The 18,945-nt window shown below is 42.3% G+C and overlaps 1 protein-coding gene across 2 annotated transcripts in view; it reads right to left on the bottom strand.

Moving 5' to 3' along the window:
* Nucleotides 1-1,428: 1,428 nt before the first annotated feature.
* Nucleotides 1,429-18,945, bottom strand: part of NT5DC1 (5'-nucleotidase domain containing 1) — a 114,998-nt gene continuing 97,481 nt past the window's right edge. For both annotated transcript variants that reach the window (XM_037065084.1, XM_037065085.1), the window contains exons 7-12: nucleotides 16,771-16,945; nucleotides 15,021-15,118; nucleotides 11,399-11,517; nucleotides 10,112-10,264; nucleotides 6,142-6,310; nucleotides 1,429-3,326 (exon numbers count right to left, since the gene is read on the bottom strand). In XM_037065084.1, coding sequence (XP_036920979.1) covers nucleotides 3,211-3,326; nucleotides 6,142-6,310; nucleotides 10,112-10,264; nucleotides 11,399-11,517; nucleotides 15,021-15,118; nucleotides 16,771-16,945 — 830 coding nt within the window. In that variant the 3' untranslated portion in view covers nucleotides 1,429-3,210. The remainder of the gene's footprint in view (nucleotides 3,327-6,141; nucleotides 6,311-10,111; nucleotides 10,265-11,398; nucleotides 11,518-15,020; nucleotides 15,119-16,770; nucleotides 16,946-18,945) is intronic.

Raw genomic sequence — 18,945 nt, 5'->3', positions numbered from 1 at the left:
TGAACATCTGAACCTGACTATGAAGAAAGAGTAGACCTGCGTATTGATGCCTTTAGCCCATGTCTCTTCCAAGAACAGACTTCATTATCTACTGCAGGACTCCTGTGCTTGCTGGTTCCCTATTTCACTCTTCCAGGTAAGTTCTGTGTTACAGATATGCTTTAATGTTTTTTTTTATAAAACTGTCAGTTACTTTAGGACAGAGCCTGTGTGTTCATTTCTCATCTCTTCTGTGTCCTAGCATGGTGTGATTATGAAGTTGAAGTGTGGTTTTAGATTAAGAATTTGTCCCAGTCTAGAACCAATGTTGGAAGACTTTACCAGTCAACTAAGGGCATGCTTTGTGGTGTCAAACGTGGGCTCATGTACAGACTCTGTTTCTTAGTAACTATACAACCTGGAGGGATTATATGTGGTTGCTGTAGGGAGTAAATAAGGCACATTAAATAGCCTGGCAGGGAGTTGGCACTCGTTACTATTATATTCTTACCAAATTCATGAGAACAATTCTAGAGACCATCAAGAATTTACCTTTTTGAATTCATCCTATACGGACTGGACCATGCCTAAGGATTTTCAAGGGCAGCAACTGTTCCACACTAGGTGTTTTCTCTCAACTATATCCCAGTCTTGCACTAATCTGGAAGCCATCTCTATGACAACCTTGTTATCAAGAGCCTGAAAAGAAGTAAGCAATGCTATTGCAACATCACATTAAAAAAACAGCTATTCATGTCAGTTATATCCAAGGATATAGTTTGACATTCCACTTTATGCTGGTCTGTTATATAAAATAATAACACAGATTTATTTTTTTGCAAACAAGTTCACCAGAAGTATGTGTATATATATGTACCTTATATATGCTTTAAGTATATATATATGTATATATAAAATTATCGTGGAATGTGAACTAAGACAGAAGTAATAATTTCAATTTAGAGTTTAACAAACTCAGTACTTGAATCTTATGTGGTAATTCTAGGTTTACTGAAGTCTTTGCTACCTCGATATTTTAAACACCAAATTCTGATAAATTATTCCACGGCGGTGCCATTCAGTTCTTTCCTCTGCACGTGAGATCAACAGTGGCCTGCAGAGAGAATCTCAGTGCCTTTGACAATCATGCTTAGGTATCTTTTAAAAGGATCATGAGTGTTTGCCTGTGTACTAAGACGAAACTTAAGTCTCTGCCTACTTGTACAATTTTCCTGCTTTGCTATTCACAAATTTATTTAGAATATATAGCTTTCTTCTCTAAGATTCTCTTTTTAATGTTTATATTGCCATTTTTGGATAATTTTAAATCTTCATGTCCAATTAGAAACACTGACATTTTTAGAAGTGAAATAAACATTTTAATTACAGCATTCATTATTATCGCTGACTATCTCTTAGAAAGGTGGAAGCAAACTTGGAAATAAACTCTAACCTGCTCTTTCGACAAGGTGGGAAAAACTGAGGTCAGCTTAGGTGGTTAAGTTGTTCAGATTCTTTAGGTAGATACTTGTAAAAGTAGGATCAGAACTTCTTGAGTGAATTTTTTTCACTCCATAGTGGCATGAAAAGTGCAATTAACTTCTTGTTTTGGGGTTCTCATTTTTCATATTAACAATTGTAGTTTATATGCATTTAAAGATGGATTGTTCTTTTCCATTTACAAAATAAACATGTGTAAGGAAAAATAGCTTTATTTTTGAAAGAAATCAAATGTGCACAGCAAGTATACAGGAGACAGCATCTGTCATTTAGCCTTATACTTGATTTGTGTTCTCATCATCATATTCCACTGAGATTTAGAAATCAATTCCAAACACATTATTATATTCTTATTAGGTATCAAAGAAAGCTACTGACTTTGAGAAAACAATTTCAATAACTGTTTACTTACCCTGAGATACTCATCCCCACCACAGATTTGGGATCATTTTTGAGCGTTTAAAATTTTTAACAAAATATTTATCTTTTCTTTGTATGTATCAACATGCTAAATTCTCTGCTACAGTCCAGGTAAAACAAGGTGATCAGTGTGTTTTCTGTTATTGTTCATGATGAACGATGGAATTGCAACATAAAGAGGAGCCAGGATTTATATTGTAAACATTGTCTGCCTCCAAACATCCTGCAACAAACAGCCGTGAATATGACTGCACAGCACCCAGAACATAATAATCCCAGATGGTCATTACAACAATAAAGCCTTCTAACGCAGTTTTTCTCAAATTTTTTCATTACCGCCTGCCCCACCCCAGGAGAAAATTTTGACTCAAATTTAATCAATAAATTTAGCTTTAAATTATATGTCTCCTTAATGAGAAGTATTAATACTATGGAATAAGATTTTGGGGGTAATCTTGAGTTTGGGGGGCTGGAATCCATTGTGTTCTCTCTTATTTTTTTCACCCTAAGAACCTTTGTTTTCTGTTCTGAGAATACATGCTTTAAAGTGGATGGAAAGGAATTAAACAGCCTTTACCATTACAGGGGGAACTCCAACGGGCAACGTTGGAGGTTGGAATAGTAGGCTTCCGGTGTCGTCTCTGTCCCACACAGGCTGTGTGGCATCAGAAGAAATCCCATCTCCATTCCTTGCTTTGGAAAACAAAAGAACAGCATAAAACCTGATACCTTGGAAAAATCATTTACTGTCACCGGACTCAGTGTCCTTGGGTATAAAAGGCGTCAACACCCCCCTCTATCCCCAGACCAAATGAACCAGTCTCTGGTGGTTATGGTCAAGCCAGTGGTTCTCAAAGTTTAGTGCGAATCACACTGTTATTAAACGCAGATTTCCAGAGTTCCTAATTCTGCAGGTCTTGGGTGTAGCCTGCAAATTTGCATTCCTACCAGCTCTCAGGTGATGCTATGACAGTGGTTTGGAACCGCATGTTGAGAGCCACTGGCCTAGGCTTAGGTGTAAATATGTGTGTGTATATGTGTGTGTCCCCAGGTGAATTCTAATCTCAGAACTACTGGTATACAAAACAGTAGTAAGGTTCTTTTCAGTTCTAAGATACTGAGATCTTGATATAATCAGTTACTGGGCATCTAGAGAAAGAGGATCTGTGGAAAAAACATCAATTTCTTGGTCAATTTTCATGAAGAATTTGTTCCTATAAAGGATGTTACAGTATTTTTTTTAAAACTAACATTTTACAGTACATTTGCCGCATATACAGTTCTTCACTTCATTTTTTAGGAAAGATCAAGTTATTTGGTTGTCAGTGATTCTCCATTTGCTAAAACAAGTGGAGGCCTTGGATAGTAACCAGCTGTTTTTGAATTGCTTGAGGAGAACCTTGTAAATTTGTAGTCCAGGGGTAATTCTGGAAAACAAAACAAAATACAACAAATTGACCACTATGCCATTCAGATCTCTCCTCTACTGATGAGATCAACAGTGGCCCTTTCCTTCAAGTTACAGGGCTGATTTCTTTAAAATGAAAATCATTGGTAAAAGGAAGACATACATTTAGGTTATCTTCCTTTAATGTTATATATGTAAGCATGGAACAAAATGAAAAAAAATAAACTGTTTGAAACCAATGGGAATGAGATATTTCAATGAGCAGGAAGTACTGAGATACACTGGATTAGTACACTCTCGTAGAAAGATTTTTTGCACGGTCATACATATGTTAGGGTCACTGTCATCGTCATCATCATAAGATAAATATTTTGCTTTTTCATTCACATCCCTCCCGTGAGGCAGGAAATGCAGCCTGGTGTTGTTATCCCCAGTTTAGGAAAGAAGAATCTGAGGTTTAAAAAACTTCAGACTTTCACTTCTAAACTGGTGCTGAGACAACCAGAAAAGCTGAATGAAATATAAACATCAAAGTGAAGTCACTGGAGAGCTGAAGAGACGACCAAGATGTAACAACACAGGATTCCTGGGAAGGGGTAACAAGCAGAAACGTGAGCCTATCCTGCCACGGCTTTGCCCTTAGGCACTGAGTTCTGTCTGGGGGTAGGGACAGTTACTGGCACAGAAAAACCAGTACAGCACTTGTCATCTTTAAAGGCTGCAGAGAAAGACTGAGGGAGTTTAAAGGAGGGGGAGAAGAAATGGACTCAGCTGGTTTTCTCCTCCAGCCTTTTCCCCAATTCTAAGGGGACCTTCAGGAAGCCAAGAAGCAAGCAGAAGCACACACCTCTGGAAAGCAGAGTGGGGTTTTCAGCAGTTTCTTGATACTGAAAAAAAGGGAGGAATTAACTTCTGAGAGAGGAAGGGGGCCCAGGTGAGTATCTTAGATTTTCAGAATATATTTCTGAAAACCGAATTTATTATTATGAAGTGATTATCTTTCATGTTAATGGATTTATTTTCCCTTAATGTCTACTTTGTTTCATATCAGTACAGCGAGCTCTAACTTCCTTTTGATTGGTGTTACTGTGGTATCTCTTTCCATCCTCTGACATTCAAACTTTTGGTGTCCCTGTGCTCCGAAGGTGTCTCTTATTCACAGCCCATAGTTGGGTTTTATTTCATTCAGGATTTTAATCAGAGTATTTAGCCACCTACATAGAATGTAATTACTCAGGTTAAATCTATGATTTTACTGAATGCTCTCCCTTTGTCTTGCTTATTCATTTCTTAAAAGATTTTATCTATTTTAAGAGAAAATGGAAGGGAGAGAGAAAGAGAGAAAGAGAAATATTGATCAGATGCCTCGTGCATGCCCCCGACGTCGGGGCGGCAGTGCTGGCCCACAACCCAGGCATGTGACCTGACCAGGAATTGAACCAGTGACCTTTGGTCAGCACAACAACGCCCAATCCACTGAACCACACCAATCAGGGCAGCCTTGCTTATTCTTAATATTCCCTTTTCTCCCTCCCTTTTTTAAATTTTAAAGTTATTTTACATAATTAGAGCAGGATGTGTAGTATTACAAGTCTTTTGATCACAACAAGCATTTTTCACTTACCACTATCATACTCTTATCCTTTATCATACAATACAAGGACTGAAATACTTGAACTCCAGATGTCTCCCTTTGAGATTTATATGCCATTATTGTCATGTTTTCAAATTCTTCACTTAAGCTCCATAAGACTTAATTTTTTTATTGTTCCCAACAGGAAACATTCATTTTAATTTATTTACACATCTGTCCTTTTGTTGCTATACATTCCCATTTTGTACATCCAGTCTTCCAACAGGGACCATTCTTTCTTTTGCTTAACAACACCCTTTAGTATTTACTTTAGTCTCGGTCTTCTGGGGATATGTTTCCTCCATTCTTGTCAGTGTGAAAATCTTTCGACCTGTTTTCGGGTGTACTAATTCACTTTTCAGTTGTGTATAAATCTGCTGTTAAACCCATCTATAAAGTTCTTAATACTTCAATTATAAAATTTCCATTCTTTTTATAATTTTATGTTTCTACCGAATCTCTCATTTCTGTACTTGGCCATAGTAAAGTTGGTTATTTCTGTTAGTCTCATATCCTTGTGTGCCTGGCTATTTTTTATTATCTGCTGAAGCTTATAATGTTTTTAGGAATCATCTGAGTTCTAGAATGTTGTATTCCTCAAGAGAATATTCATCGGTTTCTACAAGGTGCCTTGGGGCATTACCTATCCAGACTCCTCTGAATCCCACTTTAGGGATTCACCTGATTTAAAGCTGAGCTTCAGTCCTACTTCTCATTCATCCTTCCTCTGAGCTAAACTCTGTCAGGGTCTCCACACAGACTGAGAGGCCCCGGGCCCACCCCTCTACTGGCAGGCTCAACCGGCTACCTTCTATCCCTGTAGGCTCACGAAGCTACTAAAAGGCCCCTCTCCCGTTCTTTGTGCTCTCTGTTGAATCAGAAAACGCTCAGGGGGAAACGCAGTCCCCATCCTCCGCCCCCTTCTTGGCCTTCTGAGCTTAGCCTCTTATCCTGCTAATTTTTCCCTACCTTTATCCTAAGGCTCCAAACAGATTAAAAAAAAAAAAATCGTCCCGCTTTTGTTGTTGGCTCCAGGAGATGGGCCGGTCCTAATTACCTAGAATGCCATATCTAGATGCTTCCCAGGAAAACGAATGTCATGGGAAGATTTCTTTTTTTTTTTTAAAAGGCAAGAATTCTAGTAATTAAGGTCATTATTGTCCAGTAACGGGTAAAGACTTACAGGTAATTTCCCCCTTACCTGCTATTGCTTCAATACTTGGAATTGCAATAGTGCTGTAAGTACTGATTCTCTTGCAGGACCATGTACAGACCGATGAGTCTTCTGTATTTTCCAGTCCAGAAATGGAGTCAATAAAAAAAGATCCCCATTTATTAGACAATGAATATAGAGGCTTTGCCTTCTGTCCCTGAAACAAGAGAAAAGAACAATGAAAATTGCTATTAATGTCCAATCTCAGAAGTTTTTCTCCCACCAAGTAAGTCAAAATAAAAAATCTGAAGGAATTTTCATTTGAAAAAGTGAAGGAATTTCACTTTTTCAAACTGTATACCATATAGAAAGTAAAGGCTAAGACTTCCTTTAAAGCGTCCTCCCCTATTTGTGTTGGGGACCCCTTCACATCACTGGAGTTGGGCCCGGATGCCATCCAGCATGTTCTCCTTGACCTCCGAGTGTACTCGGGGGATGCAGGGGTGAGGTCCCTCCTCCACTTTCCCACACCCTGAGTTTATACCTAATGTACTACCTCCCTACTGTCTCACAACTATCATACCACACTTTTCACCATTGACAGCTGAATAACTACATAAGGCTAAGAACTTTCTTGTATATTAATGTATCCCTAAGGCTTAGTGCCTAGGACAGAGCAGACAATAGGAACTGCAGACTAAATTAAAGACCCTTTCAAAAAGCACTTCGGTGTTTTATAAATATGGCATAAAATTAAGAATTGAAAAAATCCTATCCCATCCATATAATCTAGATTATAAAGATCTGTGCCATTCTTTCGTGATGAAAACGTCATTTTGGGGCTCACAGAGTCCCAAATATGCCTCTAGATTCACAATTCTTTGTCCTGGAACTCACTTTGTGAAGCAAGATGAGAATCTGTCTGCAGGTGATGGTGTTTGAAAATCATTCAGTAAGAACCTATCTGGATTCACCAAAGACATTTAAGAGCAGAATTAGAATATGAATTTCCATACTCATGTGTGTACATTTAAGGTATATTGCAATATAATTTCTCAATGTCTAAGTAGCAATTTATAGGGTAAATTTTACTTAATTATCTTTTCCAAAATAATGAGTCTACAAAGAAATGATGCACATCACACATGTAGAAAATGGCCTTTGAACAAGTGATAGAACCTAGGCTCCTCCCTACTCCTATAAAGAGAGGAAAACAGACCTACCTACCCTTTCTGCTCAGTGTAATATGGGTGCAACTGTGGTCTAAGTAGTTATGTTCCTCCAGAATTCGCAGGTTGAAAGCTTAACCTCCAAGGTGTTATTAGGAGGCAGGGAATCCTTGGGTCGTGAGGGTGGAGCCCACATGAATGGGGTCAGTGCCCTTACAGAACAGACTCAGAGAGCCGCCCCCTTCAGGCATGTGAGGTCGTGAGGGATCAGTGAAAAGAGGGTGGTCCTGAGGAAGCAGGTCCTCACCAGGCACTGAACGGACCAGCCCCATGATCTTGGACTTCCAGATTTCAGAACTGTGAGAGATAAATGGTTGTTATTTACCAGCCAGCCAGTATATGGTATTGTAGCAGCCCAAACAGACTAACAGATGTAATCTTTGTTCATCTTGATGTTGGGGTTTTTAATTACTCTTTTTCTCAAATATATCATTAATCAAAAGAAATCGTGCTGCTTTTTTAATCCTCACCCGAGGACTTGCTTATTGATTTCAGAGAGGGGAAAAGAGGGAGAGAAACATCCACGTGAGAGAAAGAGATCAACTGGTTGCCTTTCGTGTGTACCCTGAGTGGGGACCATATGCGCGCTCACTTGGGACGGAGCCCACAACCTGAGCTTGTGCCCTGATTGAGAATCAAGCCTCTGACTTTTCAGTTTGAGATAATGCTCCAATCAACCGAGCCACACCGGCCAGGGCTGATGCCATTTTCTGAACATCCACAAGAAGCACTCTTATTTTAGTTTAGGACTTTACCGAGTTCCTGTCTTCTCTTCTCTCTCTCTAGTGTCTCTCCTGTAGACATTCACTGGTGTCCTAATCTTCCTAAGAATATGGTGCACACCAACCGAAAATGTACCTGTCCTTCAGGTTTACTTCACATTCTACATTCGTTATGAACTTTCCCCTAATTCTCCTCAATGCAGTATCCACCGTGCCTCATTTAAGTTATTTTTTAATAACTCACATTCTCTCCAGGCAGTTATGCTTTAGTTGTATATTCCAGTCCCCACCCCCTTTATCCTCAGACCATAACGCATTCTGTAAAAAGGAAGCGTGTAGGACCCAATGATAAGTCCCTGATAAACTTAGCAGTCAGTCTCGCACAATTAAAAACCCAGCATGCACACATGTCCAACAAGAGAGCAGTGTTAGACTGGCTATCTCCTGAGTCCGTGGCCTTAATGAGACATCTCTGCCGATCCAATAAGCTCTCACTTATGTCAGCTACTTAGGGTAGAACATTTTGAGCTACTCTTATGTCAGCTACTCAGAACATTTTGAGTGTTCTGAAATATGTGGAGTTCAACAGGAAGAGACATTATTTCTTTCCATTTTATTTTGGGAACTAAAATCTTCAAGCTGTTGACTCACTATTTACAGTCTAGAAGCCAGTGATCAGTTCTTTGTTTATGGTGCGCTTATAACTGATTAACAAGAAAAAAAGGATTGGGGGGGCAGGGGGGCAGGTAGGCACCCTGCAGGAGGTACCGTACCCATTGATCGCTCATTTTCTCATTACTGCACCTCCACTCTCAATCATTTGAAGAAACCAAATCTCTCTGTACTGAAAGCCTTTCCCAAAGTCACTCCGGTTTGCTGGAAGGTGGTTTTAAAGCTCTTTCTTAACTCAAGAAAGTCCAGAAAGAACTTCCCATGTCACGTTGAAGACTAAATGCTACTCAATGGAAACCTCATAGCAACCTGATGCTTATCCTAACATTTTGTTGGGCCTGGTTATAATTATTGTTTTTCTTTTAATAATAGATTTTATTTTAGAGCAGCTTTAGGTTTACAGATAAATAGAGCAAAAAGTAAAGAAAATCCCTATAGGTTTCCCCCATGCCCCACACCCTGCTCTGCCTCTCCCATTAACATCCTGCATTAACTGTAGCGGTACATTTGTTACATCTGTTTAACCAATACTGACACATTCCTATTGACAAAAATCCACAGTTTACACCCGAGTTCACACTTTAGGTCGTGTAGTTCTATGGGCTTTGACAAATGCACAATGGCAGGTGTCCCCCATTACGTGACCACACAGAGTAAACGTCACCGTGCTCCCTCTATTCACTCCCCTCCCCTCAAACCCATGGCTCTCACGGCTCTTTTCTCTCCCCTTTCCAGGCTGTCACCTGGTTGGAATCAGACGGCATGTAGCCTTTTCAGATTAGCTTCTTTCACTTCGTAATATGCACTTAGGTGCTTATATGTCTTTTGGTGGCTCGATAGCTTATTTCTTTTTATTGGTATTTTCATATGATATTTGTTCTTTGGATTTGAGGTCTTCCTTCTTTATAGTTGTTCCACTGGGCTGAATTTAGAAGTATTCAATTTATTTTCTGATCTTTTCTGCTTAACATTATTTTCCCTTTCTAGATTTATGGTACCTTTTACTTTTCTTTACCTCACCTCTTCACCTAAGTTCATTCGGGAGGCACAGGAGTTAAGGCTAAAGGAGCTACCGATTTGGTTAAGTTAGACCCATCATGAGAGCACAAGAACTTTGGTGGCCAAGGAGAAGAGAGAGGGGGTACCTACGGTGAGTTAGGACCCGGCAGCCTCAGAACCAACCAAAACTATCCACGTGGCCACAGATGGCGCTGGATGGAAGCAGAGGGCAGGGAAGACAGATGTGTGCTGTCTTGGCATCATTTAAAAACTATCAGTAAGACCAAATACAGACTGGAGACCGCAAGACCGTAGTAACTGCTAACAGATTTCATCTCTGGGCACAAACCAACCCTTTCTAAGATGAGAAGAGAAAGTGCTGAAGGGAACCCTTACCTCATATTTCCCCTTCTTCTCCAGGGGCTCCGATTCTTCAGGCTTCCGGTCCCTGTCCTCTCTGAGCTCTTCCAGGATGAGGACGGTCTCCCAGTTACTATAGTGACGGGCTGGGAAAATGTCTGAATGCATGCTGTCCCCAAAGTAAACAACCTGTAGGTCAGACAGAAAGTTCTGTTTGAGGCATTAGAATCGTGAAGAAGAGTGCTGGTCATTTCATGGAAGACAAAACAATTCCTCTAAAAGTTGTGTAGATGTCTTAAACACCCTTGAATAACTTTACAGGTGACAGTCAACTTGCCCCATTTGGTTTGCAGTGTGCCAGGTTTATTTTAAGAAGTTACAGAACAAATGTGCAGATAGAAAAAAAGGCAGAAAAGAAGTGATTTTGGTCATTTTTTTCCTGGTGAAGCAAGGGTCTGTATGTGCCCCGGTAAACCTGCCCCTAGAACTGAAGAACTGGTGAGATACTAGAGGTGACTGTCACAGTCGGCCAGAGGAGCACCAGTGCACACCACAGCCACTTCCCCAAAGCTCCGGGGCTCCTTCGGGTTCTGCTGAAACAGAATTTCCCAGAGTGGGGGTGGGCGAGTGGGCTCTGTGAAGCTCCCCTGGTATTCACAGACTGTGATACCCACTGATCTAGTCCACACGCCTTTTACGGGTGAGAACACGAGGTAGAGGGAACGTGAGTTAGAACCTGCACGTCCAGGTGCACTGTCCACTAAGCCCCTCAGGCACTCCCAGGGGGCTGTGCAACACGGGCGCCAATGGAGCAGGGCTGATACCCACTGACCGCTCCTGCTCACAGGGCTCCTGGCAAACCTTTTTCAGAGGAGGGGTCCTGCTGTTAAAAATGCACCGATGTCTAACATCAACCACGTGACAATCATGGTGTCAAAAGCAAGTGGGTCTTTAGGCTGGTCTGCACTGTAATTTCAGTTATGGCTTATTTCAGACATAAAAACTTCCTTTAGGGACCGTTACCAGGATCTTATTGCTCCGGTATCCCGCACACTAATCTGGTGCATCCCCTAGATCTGCGGCCCCTTGCCTGGAACTTCTGCTCTTTCTGTTACAGAAAAAGACCTAGTCTACACGAGCAAAGGAAAGGCCCCGTCTCCTGAACCGGAAGAGGCGAGAGCACAGACTGGAAGAGAAGCAGAGGCAGATTATTTTCCCCACAGATAACTGCGCCAAACGCATTTAGAGTCATGGCTGGTTTTACTTTACAATAGTTTATGTCTGCAAGTGGGCATCAAGGACTCTGCCTCCGTGGGAAAATACCTTGGGTTCAGGTTTGCCAGTCATCTTCTTCAGAAGTTCGTAAAGGTGGACAGCGTTCCCTTGGGAGTACCAGCCGGGTTTGTCCAGAGACGGCAGTGCCTCCTGCTCCTCGTCATCCTCTGAAAATACAGTTTGACAATCACACGCCCTTAGTCGGGTGAGAGCACCCAGCCGGGCAGACCACACTCAGGCATGGCGGCAGGACCTGCATTCGACGGAACCACGCGCGGGCGGGAGGCAGCAGTCAGCGAGCCCTACTGTTACGAGCACTTCGCAAACATAGAAATAAATAATATTCGTGTGTGCAAAATTTCAACCAAAATTTGTGGAATGGGGTAAGTACAGATGTACAGCAGGTATAAAGCGCAACAAATATGAAAGGGCTGCATATTTTTCAGATAAAAATTTGAGTACTTAGTTATATACTTAAATGTAAGCTTGTGAAGAGAGAAAAACATTAAAAATTTTTCTCTGGCTTAATACAAAGAGTATTATTTGAGTCCTGCATAACAGACTGTTTCTTAATATCAACAATTTCTGCTAGACCAGGGCTGCTTAACCACGACACCACTGAGGTTTGGGAGCAGATAATTCTGTTGGTGGCAGTAGGGTGCTGTCCTGTGTATAGACAGTAGGCTGTTCAGCAGCATCCCTGGCCTCTTCCCACTAGATGCCAGGAGTATCCTGCCTCTCAAGTTGTGACAACCAAAAAATGTCTGCAAACATTGCCAAATTTGCCCCGAGGAGCAAAAGTTTTGCAGGGAAAAACCAGTATCCTAGACCATTTCATTAGCATATATGCATATCCTGATATCTTCAGTTAAAAAAATAAAACCACATGCTCTTGATCTTACATCGTGTTTCAGCTCAAACCTCAATTCTCTGACTATATTCACAGCTTAATTTCTGGAAAGAGGTGTCCATTCTCATCGGTTCCACTGACTCCAGTCAACCCTTCAAGGGACTGCCATCTGCTCTCTCTCTTCCACTGCTCAGCAGGACACCGGCCATCCCCGTCCTGTGCACTCCGAGGGGCTTTTCCGTAGCACGGCCCTAAGGATCACTTGCCTCTTTCCTCTCTGGCTTCTGAACACTGCACTCTCCTGTTGCCCCTCCTATAACCTGTCTGCTACTAGGCTGCTCTCTTGCTTCTCTGTCCTTAAAACCAGAGTGTGTCAAAGCTTGGCCTGGGTCTGTGGCCTATCTACACTCTTTCTATACTTGATCTCGTGTAAGCCCATGGCTTCAATACCTCTCTGTGTACTGATGCCTCCCCAGTTCATGTCCTGAGACCACACCAGGCTCGTTTATATAACTTCCTAATTGGCAGCTCCAGTCAGACGACTGCTAGGCATATCAAATTCAATATGATGAAAAGTGAGTTCTTAATAGTCATAACCACCACCTGCCCACACTCCTCTTCCGTATTCCTCCCCGTGGCTGTAAGTGGGATCACCATGCACCCACCTGCTCATTCAGAAAAAAAGAAAAATTAACAACCTGGAAGTCATTTTCGATCATTCCTTTCTTTTTATCTGCTCCGAAAGCATCCCCAAGTCCTGCGTTTCCCACCTGGACAATGTTTCTTCAATATACAGGGTGGTTTACAGTTGTTTGTGTGGAAATAATAGATAATAATACAAGGGAAAACTCTGTGATTAGCACACCACAACTGTAAGCCAGCTTCTGCCCTTGGGTGCGCTTCTCTCTGTCTCCAGGACTACTGCCTCAGACCCAGCAACCACAGTCTCTCACCTGGGACACTGCAATTTCCGGGTCTTCCCCTCCTTCTGTCCCTCCTCATGTCCAATCCATTCCCCATCTAGCAGCTCAAGGTGTCCCTGTATCGATCTTCCACCTCAAGTGATAGCTTCAGATGGCTCATGGAATAAAACCCAACCTCCTTCCCACAGAGTATGAGGCTGCCTGCCTCCCTAACCCTCCCCTCACCCCCCACCATGACTAAGTGCCAGAATCATAGGCTTCTTCTGTCACTGGAACTCCCCCAAACTACTCCAGCCCTGGGCCTTTGCATTAGCTTGTCCCACTGCCAGGAACTGTCATCCTCGGCTGTTCTCATTACTCATCCCTCAGGTCCCTCCTTGCAAGTCACCTTACCTGACCTTACAGGCCTGCCCTGGCCAGCCACTGAAGGTGGCCTCACCAGGCGGTTACTTCCTTCAGAGCACGTAACAAGACCTCTGGGTTTCCTGACTTGCTTACGTGTTTGTTTATGTATCTGTCTGGTGCCCTAAGGATACCTCAGTGTCTGACACCTACTGCTATGAAGCTCCATCTGAATTTCACTGTTTGTGTGCCCCTCCGTAAGTACAGAACCAAGCTACTGTCAATTGTCTTACACTGAATAGTGCTTTTAAATATTTTATTTATTTACTTTTAGAGAGAGAGGGAGGGAGGGAGATAGAGAGAGAATCAGCAATGTGTGAAAGCTACATGGATCGGTTGCCTTCTTCCACACCAGGGTCCTGGCCCCCAACCCAGGCAAGTGCCCTGACTGGGAATTGAACCGGCAACCTTTCAGTTCGCAGGCAGGCACTCAGTCCACTGAGCCACACCAGCCAGGGCTGCATAGTGCTTTTAAATAGCACTGAGGCATTCAAAGTTAGAAATACTGCATCAGTACATTTTATTTTTCTTTCATTTATAAAGTGGTAGTATTGTTTTACCTTTGCTTTTCACTTAATATAAACTGTAGATATCCCATATCAGTATACAAAACCCTTCCTCATTACTTTTTATAACTGCATTGTATTTTGGCGTGTGTAAAAATCATAATTAAGCCAGTCCCTTACTGGTAATCACTTAGGTCGCTTTCAATTTTTTGTTAATATAAACAGTGTTGCTCAGATATATAATCAAAATTTTTTTAATTACAGGTTTCGTTCGATGTTAGTTTGTACATGTTTCAGGTCTACAGTACAGTGGTTACAAAGTGTTCCCAATATTTCCAGTACCCACCTGGCACCATACGTGGTGTCTGCAGTATTACCCACTACATTGCCCATGGCGTACTTCATGACATCCCTGTGACTGGTTTCATAACTGGCAATTTGCACTCCTTAATCCCTTCACCTTTTTCACTCTCGCAATTTGCACTCCTTAATCCCTTCACCTTTTTCACTCTCTGAAAAATCTGTTTACATCTTTCATTCCAGCTCTCCATCAGCCTCTTCTACACGGGCGACAATTCTGACCGCCCTGTCCTGAAGGCTGTACTTGGGCCCCCGGAGAGAGGACTGCTGCCTTTTTTATGGTCTGCATGTATTCTGCATGTATACAACACATTCATCCCTGAAATATTTATTGAGGCATTTATGTAGGCCCTAAAAACCAAGATAAAGTCCGTGCCCTTCATTTTTAAAGTCAGGGAGAGATAAACAAATCATTATGATACCAGGTGGTAGAGTGAAATTTAACCTGAGCACAGGTTTACTGTCTTTTTTCTCTCCCATGAGGGGAAAAAATACACAGTGTGTCTTTTCTACCCCTGTTGCATCTAACACAGTACTTTGCATATGGTTGCTAGCTGACAGATTCCTTACTGAATAAATGAATGGAAAAATCTTAAATTTAAGAAGAAAAAAACCGAAACATAACTTACCCAGTCTCCGGAAAGGTCTTTGACTTGGTAAATGGGAGAAGAAACCAGGTTTCAATGCGTTTGTAATCACAATGTCAAAAAGATCTGCAAAATCATTCCTGAAAAGCAACGAATTTTTCATACATTTATTTTAGGGAAAATGGTCTATATGAAACAGAACTTAATCTTCACCTATCTACTCAACCACATTATCAGGTCTACTTTGATAAGCTTTTCACATGCTTCCTGTACATTTTAAGGTAAATCTAACACTGGAAATAAAAGGCGATTTAGTACTAGTATTCCTGACCTATACCCTGATACGAACGTAAGAAAAGAACAAGCACACTAACTCTAGGTGCTAAGCTTTCTCGTGACAGTAACAGTTACAGCAAGTGATTTCAATCGTTTCTAATAGCCAGAAATATTCAAAACGATGTCTTCAGAGGATGTTCAAAATGTGAAGAAGATACTCTATTTTGAAAGTCTGTGTAGTCTTATACCGAGGCCATTTCTAGATAACAACAGTAATGGTTTTCAGTCTGTACTGCATGTAACACTGTGTTTCTGGTTACGGGATGGGATGGTGGCAAAGGACTGGAGGTGCCGGTTCCTGAGGGACTCCCTGCTGCACTGGAGAGACAATGTCTACCCAAGGTCCCCAGATACATTTACACGTCAAAACTGTACTGAAGAGGAATTACGTAGGAAGAAAAAACTTTGGTTATCTGTGCTAATGAACGAGAGATGAAGACTCCGGAGGGTTTACTTGGAAGTGCAGTTCCACTACCAGGAGAGCAGGGGTCTCTCAGAGGTGCCTTCCAAGGCAGCCAGGGCTCTAGCCCTGATTCACTGTAAGGGGCCCTAGCCTATGTGTGACCCAGAAGGCAGACCATCCACTCACACACTGTGAGGACACCACAGACCCACCTGTACCTGCAGGTGTTTAGGGACAGGGAACTGGGGGCTAAAGAGGTTAGCCAGAGGTCTGATTTGAAGACAGAACTTGCCTCATACTCCTGGGATTTGCTGAAATTAGAGGAAGGGTCTACTTAAAGTAGATTTAGAATCTTGCTCTGACCATGGATATTTCCTGGCATTGCCCAGAAGAATGAAGTATTAACACTTACTGAAACTTAACTACTCTGCCTATACTTTACCTGTATATAAATACCCCATCATACCTGTGAAGTATTAATGGTATATTTTTAAGGTGATGAAACTGAGGCTTAGCGGGGTTACACGACCTGCCCCAAATCACACAGAGTGTCTCAATGCAGGACTGGAACCATCTCTGTCTCATTTTCAAGTCTCTGCATTTACACTGCCTCCATTTCCTAGGAAGTCAGTCCCAGCCCGGGCTGTGCTCAATGCTGCAGCTGTGGCTCTACACAGAAAAGGCTACAGACGGGCTCCACTCCGGCTACGCATCTGGGAGTACACCCTAGCACCCTGTCCCTCAGTGACCATCCCAAGCTGAGAAACCAAATGCATGGAAGATGGCATGAAGGACATGTGTGCCATGCACCCTTCAGAGAACTTAAAGCCTAGATCATCAACAAGCTAGGAGCACAGGGAACCCCAGGAATGCCGCTTTGCTAACACATACACAGGGGATAGTACAGGCGTTGAGAGGTGTTACGAGAAACAACTGTTTGCCACTCAGCATTGTCGTCTAACAAGGTCATGATGAAGCACGTGTAAAAAGCAGTGGTCTGATCTGCTATCCGTCGTTCATAAGACCATGAAGACAGAATGTCTCATCACTCACCCAAGGATGTGTTTGCAGAGGAGTCTACAGTAATCGCTGTGAGAACTGGTGATTAACAAAAGAACCTTCCCAGCATTCCTTAGCTGTCGAAGCCACCTTCTTACCGATTCCGGACAACTGTGTAAATACCTGCCTGGGTCTCTTCTTATTTCTGGAAAATATATTCCACAGTTTTCTGAAAAATAAAAATGTCAGAAATTTTTTTCCCCCATTTTTTGGGGAGGGGCTCAGTGTGTTCTCAAACAAGTCAATCTCTTTCAAAACTATAGGTAAAAAATCTAGCCATTACTACTGTTTTGTTTTTTTAAATATTTTATTTATCTATTTATTTTTAGAGCGGACAGAAGGGAGAAAGAGAGAGAGAGAAACATCAATGTTTGGTTGCCTCTTGCATGCCCCACACTGGGGACCTGGCCTGCAACCCAGGCATGTGCTTCCACTGGGAATCGAACTGGTGGCCCTTTGGTTTGCAGGCCACTGCTCAATCCACTGAGCTGCATCAGCCAGGGCTACTACTGCTTCTTAAGAATACTTCTGTTCTTTCCTTAAAAACATAGCGATGACTGAAAATGGCAGTTGACAACATTTTTGGCTATTTCATAAGAATTGATAAACTGTTAAAACACAACAAACAATCAACACTGTCAAATCAGAAAACTTTACCGTATTTGAAATATCAATCGACACATGTTCTTTTAATCATTCAACATATATTTGCTGACTATAGGTAACAAACAAATGAGCTGATAACGTGCCACGAACACTCTGTGGCACGAAGCAGCCAGGAAGGGAGTGGGTTCCTCCGTCAGAGAGCCGTGTTCTTTCAGAGGGAACTAGGATGAGAAGAGCTGTCTGTTCGCAGCCTCTGAGAGGTGCTGAGATGCCAAATGGAGAAACAAGCCGGAAAGGACCCGAAGGCCCTGCAGTTGACAATGAACACTGAAGAACCTGAATCGCTGAGCTGGGACTGCTGACTCTGCCCCTTTGGGTGTTTAGAGAGGCCAAGGGGTCAGGCTGAGCTCCAAGGCAGAAAATGGCAATATCTCTAGAAGTCCTGGGCAGATACACCTCCTTAGTGCCTTCAGCGTGGTCGGTACTTAGCAAACAACTGCAGATGTGGTTGAAATGCTACTAAGTCCACAAAGCATTTTACAGATGCTGTTCTCTGGGTCCAACAGCACTAAAAAACGAAGAGAGCCCAAGTTCTGACTTCCTTTAACTGCTACAACAAGATCATGTGTATAAACCAAGTAAGACGTGAATGAGGTTGTATTGAATGATAAACCGCAACAGACATAGGCTACTCCTGGAACTCTGTATGGTGTCATGAACTTGAAATAACAGAAAATTACATTTCAAGAGTACATTTCAGGACAGGGACGAAGAGTCTCTAAGTGAAAAGAACAAAATAGGATGAAGCAAAACTAGAAATGGCAGAAAATACTGTTGTCTGCCTGCCCGAACCCATCCCCAACCTGCACCTCTTGGAAAGGACTGTGATTTTATTTGAGGTTTCACCCTCAAATATACAACACATTCATGTGGCCAAAGCCCCCCTCTGAGGGGCTGGGTGCTCAGGAAGGGCATGGGTGTCTGAGTCTAACCCCTCTTGGTGATTCCTTCTTCTGCCAGTAAGTCATTCGGGACCGTGCAGGAGACCCAGACAAGACTCATGGGACTTCAAGGGAGCTGTGCTGGGGGTCTTTGGCATCCTGTATACCACTGGTGGGCAAAAAAAACCTACATAGGAGGGCATGTCCCTTCTTCTGTTCTGGACTTTGCCATGCCTCAGTGTCCTATGTTCAATTGCTACAACTGTCTTCAACACAAAGCACAAGTCCGACACAGCAGGGATGGCCTGGCAGAAATCTGACAGGAACCTGGGTCCCTGAAGCCATCGCTGTGCCTCTGAGGCGCCGATGTCACTGCTGATGGAAGTATCACCCAAATTCTGGAATTCTTCTGGTCATGTGAAATAACTCACTTTAATGATAGCATAAACGTGGAAGGTATTGACTCTTCGCAACCTAGACCATCTCTCTTCAGAAAATAATACCCTGCAAGAATCAATCACGACCTGACTAAAAATCACAGACTCTATTATACTATGAGAACAATACCCAGACAGCAGGAGACCAAGAACAAAAACAGTCTGTGCTTTTCTTACATTCTGGT

Source organism: Sturnira hondurensis, unplaced genomic scaffold (assembly GCF_014824575.4).
Source record: "Sturnira hondurensis isolate 20B ecotype Veracruz unplaced genomic scaffold, ASM1482457v3 Scaffold0015596, whole genome shotgun sequence".
NCBI lineage: Eukaryota > Metazoa > Chordata > Mammalia > Chiroptera > Phyllostomidae > Sturnira > Sturnira hondurensis.
This window is presented reverse-complemented; position numbering and strand designations above follow the sequence as displayed.